The 8,297-nt window shown below is 62.8% G+C and overlaps 1 protein-coding gene across 4 annotated transcripts; it reads left to right on the top strand.

Moving 5' to 3' along the window:
* Positions 1-379: 379 nt before the first annotated feature.
* On the top strand, positions 380-6,923 carry CLBA1 (clathrin binding box of aftiphilin containing 1). 4 transcript variants are annotated; one of them, XM_043490228.1, is made up of 6 exons: positions 380-594; positions 1,516-2,265; positions 3,436-3,581; positions 4,825-4,954; positions 5,299-5,403; positions 6,196-6,923. In XM_043490228.1, the coding sequence occupies exons 2-6, from the start codon at positions 1,750-1,752 to the stop codon at positions 6,358-6,360; spliced, it is 1,062 nt and encodes a 353-aa protein (XP_043346163.1). In that variant the 5' UTR covers positions 380-594; positions 1,516-1,749; the 3' UTR covers positions 6,361-6,923. The 4 variants fall into 4 exon arrangements, with proteins under 4 accessions (XP_043346163.1, XP_043346164.1, XP_043346162.1 ...); XM_043490229.1 differs by having other exon boundaries at positions 1,624-2,265; XM_043490227.1 differs by lacking the exon at positions 380-594 and adding an exon at positions 1,107-1,214 and having other exon boundaries at positions 1,624-2,265.
* The last annotated feature ends 1,374 nt before the right edge of the window (positions 6,924-8,297 follow it).

The following is an 8,297-nucleotide window of genomic DNA, read 5'->3' on the forward strand; positions in this document are numbered from 1 at the left end:
GCTGAGGGTCAGAAGAGCTGGTTCCGCCCCAACAAAACTTCCTACTCGGGCTTTTGTGCCTGGGCATCAGCTTCCTCAGCTGACAGGAGGCCAACACTCCTCCTACACCTTTCCAGCTCCTGGACTGTGCAGACGGCATGGACAGTGGATGAGGGTGTCCTAGCAGTGGGTGAACAACAGGGGACAGCTCGCCCTGGGTGCTGTCGGGACAGGAGAGGGCTGCTGTCTGGTCACCTTCCTGCAGCTCAACCCGGTGACTGCCCAGCACTGGGCAGTCTGCCTGCATCGCTCCAACACTGCATCTCTGGCCACCGTGCCCCTCAGGAAGCAGGGGAGGGGCAGACAGTCAAGGTCCAGGGTGCACAGAATGATCTCATCTAGCCATTTTCAAAATTGAAATTTTCTGTAGCTTGGCTGAGAAGGACCAGGGAGAGAACCAGTGATTCATGCAAACTGGACAGGGCCCAGGGAGATCCCTAGGTCACAGGGTGGAGAAATCTGAGCATGGAAGTAGACCAGGAGACAGGGCGTGGATCAGGGCTTCCGCGGGGGCATGATGGTGGAGTCTGCGGAGGGCTGACTTCATGAGACTGGGTAAGATGGAGAAGGGCCCAGAATGCCTGGGGGGGAGCTGGCAGGAGGGTGAGGCTGGCCGTTAATGCCCACCTTGCCCTTGGGCCAGCGGTGGCAGGAGGGTCTGATGGCCCATGGCCCAGGCTGGCCCTGCTCTGCCTTGGGGCTGGCTGGTGACCACGCTGGGACCCTGGGGTTCCGGATTGGGCATCACACAGCTAGACACCCCCGCTGCGGCGGGGCCGCGGAGCGAGGGGCAGCGGAGGGCAGCCGGCTTGGGAGGACTGCCGGTGCGGGCAGCGGGCGCCTGCTCCTCCCGGCCGCGCGGGGCAGCTGCAAGGGGGCGGCTGAGCGAGGGACGTATCTAACCGAAGGAGAGCCCCTTCACTCGGCGGCCGACTGGCGCAAGGTGACGGGGCCCACGCAGGGCGGGCCCGCTCAGGGGGCGGAGCCTGGCTCCGCCGGTGCAGGGGCGGGGCCTGGCGTTGCCACGCCCGCGCGGCGCCGGCGCGCTGACGTCAGGGCGGCAGACGCCGGAAGCGGGACAGGCGCGCGTCGTTGCCGGGCAACGGTCCGGCGCCGGCCTAGCGACACCCGGCATCCCTGCTGCGCCGGCGGGCGGAGGCGGCGAGGCAGCCGAGGTGGGTGCGGGCCGGGGCTCCAGCGCCCTGAGTCCGCCCCTCAGGAGCCCTAGGCCAGACCCGATCGGGGTCCTCAGCGGCCGCCTCGGATCTCCGCTCCCCTCCCGGAGAGGGAACTACCCGAGCCCCCGGCCCAACTCTCGGGGCCCTCTGGGCCCTGCCTTGCCGCGGGCGCCCCGACTCTCCCCTCCTCTGGCAGATTGGGCCTCGCAGACCCTTGCCCACGGCGACCGAGGCGGGACCCCGCAGCCCGCCCACCCTGCCAGGCTGTGCTGACCCCCAGGACCTGTCTGGTCTTTAGGACACGCCCCTGTGCTGGACCGGTCGCCCAGGCGCGCGGAGGAGGAAACCGGGCAGCGGCTCCGGTCACTTTTCCTGGGTGACCAGGCAGTCTGTGTCCCTTCCACAGCGACAGTGGACTCACACCAGGCCATCTGTACTCCTGAGGAAGCCGTGGGCAGCTGCTGGGCCGTGGGCGAGCAGGTGACCCCCTCCAGCGCTGTCTACTTGGAGCTGCTCTCTCACAGCAGTATGGATGTCTCCTGAGCATCTTCCCATCGCGTCTGTGCGGGCCGGGGGCACCAACATGCAAGACCAGCGGGAGCTGAGGGGCACACCTGGCCAGGGGCTCCCTGTCTGCGCCTTTCTGAGTGACCTCCCAGAGCAAGCAGGCGGGGGTTCCCTCCACCAGGTTTCTAAAGACCTCGGTGCACCTGGGAGGCAGAGCGGTGACGCTGTGGAGTGGGCGAGGCCCCACTCCACCCTTCCCCCGCTGGATGGGGAAGCCAGGATCTCTGGGGACAGCTTCGAGGGCTTGTCTACCAGCACCGCCAGGGGTCCAGACCCTGGGGAACACAGCAGCGCCTGGGGGGAGTTTGAAGGCTTTCGAGAATCCTCAGCCAGCTCTGAACAATTCTCTAAGTCCTTTGAGCTCCGGGAGAGGCCCTCAGCCTCTCAGCCGTGGAGAACAGCTTCTGCCCAAAAGGAGCACTGTTCTAGCCAGCCTCACCAGGGTGGAGTGACAGGAACCGGCGCCATCACCCCTTCTGAGGTATTTCTAAAGTCTTGGCCATGTTGCATAGGAAGTGTTTCCTACCCTGTGGTGGGGGACTGGTCAGGGAGGGGGTCCACTTGTCTCTGGGCCTTCATCCTGGCCCCCTCCTGCTTTCTGTTCCCTTCACCTTCCTGTCTGCCTACTCTCCATCAACTGGGCTGTGTTTTCCTGGGCCCAGTTCTGGGCATGTGGGGGAAGAGCATTTTGTTTGAGTCCATAATCTCCTTACTTAGAAAACCTTGCCGGATCACATGTCAGTGTGTGTTAGTGACGGGGTGCTGGAGGCGGCCTGGAGAGCCCATCACGCACCCCTCATCCCTCCAGTCCTGCCCTGACCACCAGCGTCTCCCTTCACTGTGACTGCCTCTCACCCGTCTCTCTCTCTGCTCTCTCTTGCCTCGTGATTTACCCCTAACACCAAAAGCGAAACACAGAAGGGAGGAGAGGAAAAGGTCCGCTGGTTCTAGGGTGGACCGTTTGCTTTCTAAACCCGGCAGTGTTTCCCTGGCCCTCTGACAAGATCCACTCCCCATTCAGTTACCTCTGCTCTAACGCTTGTTTTGAAGACAGGACTGTCTTCCAGTGCAGTTACTGTATCGGGGAACAATTTGAGCGTAATGTGAACTTCGCCGCAAACACGGGGTGAATGCAGAAAACCACACCTGCTGAGCTGAGGCCCACGTGAATATACACCACACACATGCCCACCTCTCCCAGCCACCTCGGTCTGCCACACGCATCCCCCGCCCCTGGGGGCTCCCCCACCTAACCCCCGACCTCAGACAGCTCACCTTCCAGTACTTCACACTTCTCACAACCCACAAACCTCTCTTCCGGGAAGTGCCATTTTTACTGCAGTGGGGACAGATTTCTCAACCAATTCACACGTGCAAAACAGCACTCGCATTTTCACTGGGTACGTCTTTTTTCTGTGTGTCACTGATGACGTTTATGACTGTTGTGCCATGATCACACTTTCCCACACACCCATTTCCATGGCACGACTCACAGTGCAATGATTTTTAGGAACAAATATGTCATGATTCAGTAGCAGCAACGATATATAATCATTTACAAATTTCATTTGTACCAAAATTACATATTTGGAATAAGGTGACATGATGTGTGTATGTTTCCTAGCTTTGGTGTGTTTTTCTTCTTTTTCAGCCCATTGTCAGCTGTGAGGATGTTTTCAGGTCTGCTTTTCAAGAAGTACCAGTCCCACAGGCCCCCGAGGGCATCTCCACCTTAGACCACTTCTTAGAAACAAGGAATGAAGAAAACTCTGGCCTTGAATCCGTGCATAAACTGTGGTAATGAACTGAAGTCGGTACTCACATGTCGTCCGGCAGGCTGAGCTGGTGGTCTTGGGGTCATGAGGTCTGCTTCGACCTCTGTGGAGAACACTGAGCCTCCCGAGGTCCCACCACCTGAGGTCAAAGGGTCGAAGGGCGGCTGGCACGGGTGCCGCCCGTCCTCTGAACAGGCCTGTCCAGCCCCACCTCGGGGCCCCTCCAGCAGGTCCGGAGCAGAGTGGGCCGGGGAGGGCCAGCTCCTCGGGTCTGGGTGGGAGCGTGGCGGGTTCCGGAGGACCCCGGGGGCTGGCATGGCGGGCTCGGGCTCCTGGGGGACGGGAGCGAGTGACCCCCCAGTTCCTGGAGAGGTTCTCAGTCCACCTCAGGGCTGCTACTCCCAGGGCCAAGTCCCTGGGATCACAGGTCACAGAGGTGCTTGTCTGCCGATGGCCATTTCGTCAGACGGCCTTAGCAGAAAACCATACTAGCTCAAGTGAACGGTGAGGTGGGCCCAGGCCCCAGAGGGACGGCAGAGGTGGCTGGGAGCCAGCTCCTCTGGGACCTAAACCCGCCTCACAGGCTAATACTGCAGACAGCGCTGCAGGCGGGCCCTCCTGGGCCCTGGCAGGGGTCTGAGCCAGCCTGCCCAGAGCACTCTCCCCGACCAGCAGAGGCCCGGGGACCAGGGTTGAAGCGCGCCTAGGGCACACTGCTTCCCCAGGTTGTGGTCCAGGCCCGCAGGCAGGGGGCGTGAGCCCGGGGCACCTGTACGCACAGGTGGGCCTGGGGGTCGGGACCTGGCTCGGCTTGGCGCTTTCACCCTGGAGCTGTTTGGGGACCAGCCGTGCCCTCCCTCCTGGAGGCCTTCGCTCCCGGAGGCCGGGCCAGTCCACCGGGCGGGGCCCCAGCACCCACTCTGGCATCTGCTTCTCTGTCTGTGGGCATCTCTCTGGCACCTGGCCTGGTTCCAGGCACCTGAGATCGTCCGGGAGCAAGATGGCAGAGTATATCTAGCCCCCTGGAGCTTCTGCCCTAGGAGGAGACACACGGTGGTGGAATCAGTCATTCAGGCCAGGGATGAGCTCTGTGGAGACAAAGCCGGGAGGAGGGAGCGGTGTTGGTTGAGTAGATGCTTGAGCAAATGAACAAAGAAACAAAAGCCGGGGCTCTGCGTTCAGAATGCTGGAGGGTCAGATGCCCTCTGTGCCTCCCTTCTGAAGGCCTTCCAGCTTGCCCTGTAATTAGGGCAGCTCTTTTCCAGTTCTGAATCTAGAAAACTCTGGAGGGCTCTTCACAACACCAGGACCGCGACGATCTCCCGATGCGTCTGGAGCGAGTCCCGCAGTCGGGAAAACTTCCTTCCTGTTCTTGGAGTAGACGCTGCTCAGAAGGTGGGCTGACCTGGGTAGAGAGGGGTTCCCGGAGGCTGCCAGACCACATGACGACTTTGCCGGCCGCGCTGCGCAGCGCACCGCAGGGCCCGCATCGGGCTGGGGAGGGGGCGGGCGCACCAGCGGCTTGCTGCTGCTTCCTTGGGCTGCCTGTCTGGTGTAGCTCCTCGGGAGGGACACCGCAGGGCCAGGGTGCACAGGGGCGGCCCCCCGTGGAGCCCAGGTCGGAGCCGCGTTGCCATTTTACAGGGAGATGTGCCGGAGGCCCAGGTGGCAAGGGAAGCTGGGAGGAGAAGACCCTCTAACGTTCTGTCCCTCTGGCTGACTCTGGTTTGCTTTCTCAGAGCCTCTCAGGGAGCCCTGGCCGCACTCTGGGCGAGCCTGGCCTCCACGAGCCCGAAGAGCTCGGCTTCCGCCTGCAGCGCTGCAGAGCCCTGATCCAGACCAAGGTGAGCATGAGTCACGCTGCTTCACCTGTGGCTCTGAGTCCAGGAGTGCCGCGGGGGCGGGCGGCAGCTCCTCTCCACTGCACGGTGGGGCCCAGGCAGGAGGAAGGGGCTCCATCCCACAGCCCCTCGCCCGGAAAAGCCTCTCCAGGAATGGGGTCTCCACCCACCCTTGGAGCAGGCGTTGGGAGGGGGACGCCCTGACCAGCCCATCGCCTCTAGAGCCCTGAGCTCCACCCGGAGGGACCTGTCCACCTGCGATCCCCACCCCACGCTGCCCAGGAGGTGGGCATCCCGCCCCCAGGGCCAAGGCCTGACGCACAGGGGCTGAGAGGGGGTCATGTGGGGAGGGGCCTGAGTGGAGCTAGGGAGGAGGGCGGGGCAGTCCAGCCCGTGGGCCGGACCTCTGCTCTGCAGAAACGTCACGGGGCAGGAGGCAGAACCTTCCAGAGGCATGTGGCTGGGCTCTCTTACAGCACCAAGACCTAAGTGTCCCCAGCAGCCCTTCTCCCGCGGCAGCCCCAACGGGGACCGGAGCACAGCGGTGGCCCAACATGAACGTCCAGGGGCCGCGGCTGGGCGGGAGGAGGACCAGGAGGCCCACCCGGTCAGGCCAGAGCTACCCTCAGGCGCCATCCCGACCTGTCCGCTCGGGGAGAAGCTGTGGCTTCGTCCAGAGCTCCTTCGTGTTGACAGCGCGTGGGAAGGCCCAAGATGAGCTGGCCAGGTGCCAGCGGCCGGGGCATCCCGGAGGGCACGTGTGCTCGCCCTGACCGGTCCCTCCTCTCTTGGCAGCTCTCGGGGACGCCAGGTGGTGGACAGGGCAGCCTGATCACCTACAGCCTCTTCCTGAAGACCCCCGTACACGGAAATGGGCAGTACATCACAATTCCAAGGAAAAAGAAGATTTTCAGTCCTCGTAACTTAAAACTGACATTGTTTAATAGTGACATTTGCTAAAGTGGGAGAACTTTTGTGTGTTGATGCGGGATTTCACCATGTCTTCCCAGTCTGGTTTGGTACTGGAAACCAGAACGGTTTCGTGGAGGTGGTCCACGTCAGGGTGGACACTCTGATGAGGGGGTGCGTTTCTCAGCAGGGCCAGCCGCCAGGAAGGGTGCGCCCGGGTCCCCAGGAGCCCCGCCCCAGCCTGGTGGGGGAGAAGGAAGGTGGCTCTGGGGGCACCTGTGAGACCCCAGGCCCTGTGCCTGAACCACGCTGCCCGGACCCCAGGCTGGCCTGGCACGCGGCTGGGACTGTCACTGGGAGCAGCCGTCAGGGCCCTGGAAGGCCCTGCGTGTGTTGCTGCTGCAGTGGCCCCCGGCCCGGGTATTCATGCGGCTGGGCGTGCGGCGGGGGTGGGGGTGCCGTTTCCCCAGAGCAAGCGTGCTCCCTGCAGCAGCCACACCTGCCTGCCAGCAGGTGAGCGGCCTGTCATCAGCTAAGGAAGAGACCCCTCCAACGAAAGAGCCCAGCAGGCGGCACTGACTTTTGTAAAATTTTATTAAATGAAACAGCCCGGACAAGCTGTGTTCTTGCTAAATCGCCAGCTCTGTGGGGACCCGTGCTGGACCCTGAGCAGCAGCCCCGCCCGCCCTCGGGGAGGCCTGGGGAGGGAAGGCCAGCGGGGCCCGCAGACACAGTGACCCCAGCGTCCGTGTGCCCCCAAGGCCACTCTCGAGGCAGGGAGGCCACAGCCGGGGCGGCCTCAGACGCCAGCTCCATGGACGCGGGTGTCAGACCCCAGCAGAGGCCCAGTGGGGACACGGTGACCAGCAGGTCTCACTTGTCACAATCACACGGCAGAAGGGTGGGGTTGTCACCCACACCTCAGCGCCCTCAGCCACTCTACAGCCCACCTGCCTGTAGATCTGAGACTTATCTAGGGGTGACTGATTCTGGGGGCCTGGGTGTTTGAGAAACCTGCATCTCCTTTTTTCCAGCTGGTAGGTGGGAGTCTGGAAAGAGCTTTCTGCCATGCTGCTTCCATCACAGGGAGGGGACTGTCCACCTGGGGTCTCCCAGGACCCTGCCAGCAGAGATGGCCCGGGCTGTGCCATCACGTCCCGACCTTCGGTTAAAGACTTGAGAACCCGACGTGCCGTCCTGCCCCCTCCCCCGCCCCCAATCTTGGTGCCTGTGGCCTGCAGCAGCATGAAGCGGGGCCTGGGCTCCCAGAGACGGAGGCCGGGTCCCACTGGTGAGAGCACCAGATCCTGGTCACTAGATGGTGGTCAGTAACAAGGGCCCGGCCCCGGCCTTACAGGAGAGTTCCCACAAAGGTGGAAGCAGTGAAGCAGCTACTAAGAGGGAAAAGGACGTGGATAGGCAGGCACGGGGCAGACTCAGAGGGACAGCCCCTGGGTCCCCCCGTGGCAGCTCCAGTCACTCCCGTGGCATTTCTTCGTTCGGCCAGTCACCTCGGCGTGCCTGGCTCCCAGCCCACTTCCCCTGCATCTCAGGATCCTCCCGTGTGCACGCACGCATCTCAGCCAAGGTAGATTTTACTAAAAGGGCGTCTAGGTAGAACATCCTTGACGTGACTCCCCTTTGGCCTCCAAGGAGCCTTTTCTGCACGTGGTCGGGGAGGTCTCCAGGACGGGAGAAGAAGCAGCGTGAGGTCTGGGTGGGGCCCCGCCTCCTCCCTTAGTTGCCCTGCTATTCTTGTCTTGTCTTGGCGTTCCCACCCACAGGGAATGTCTCCGATCACTTTACCCTAGGGGGCCCATCTGCCTCCTGCCTCACACCCAGATTCAAACTCAGACGCTGCCGTGTTCCCGTTCTCATGGGGGCCCTCCCTTCCCCGCTGGCCCAGGGTCCAGCCGGGCCTCAGGCAGCTTCTCACTGGCGTCCGGACTCTGATCTCTGTTCCCCTGCTCCCCTCCACGCTCTGCTCC

This window comes from Cervus canadensis, chromosome 17, assembly GCF_019320065.1.
Source record: "Cervus canadensis isolate Bull #8, Minnesota chromosome 17, ASM1932006v1, whole genome shotgun sequence".
Classification (NCBI taxonomy): Eukaryota; Metazoa; Chordata; class Mammalia; order Artiodactyla; family Cervidae; genus Cervus; species Cervus canadensis.

Excerpts from the sequence above, each read along its gene's own strand:
- CLBA1 (XM_043490228.1), top strand. The coding sequence starts at position 1,750 with ATGTCTCCTGAGCATCTTCCCATCGCGTCTGTGCGGGCCGGGGGCACC. Across the intron at positions 4,955-5,298 it reads GAGTAGACGCTGCTCAGAAG|AGCCTCTCAGGGAGCCCTGG; the intron begins GTGGGCTGACCT and ends TTGCTTTCTCAG. Across the intron at positions 5,404-6,195 it reads GAGCCCTGATCCAGACCAAG|CTCTCGGGGACGCCAGGTGG; the intron begins GTGAGCATGAGT and ends CTCTCTTGGCAG.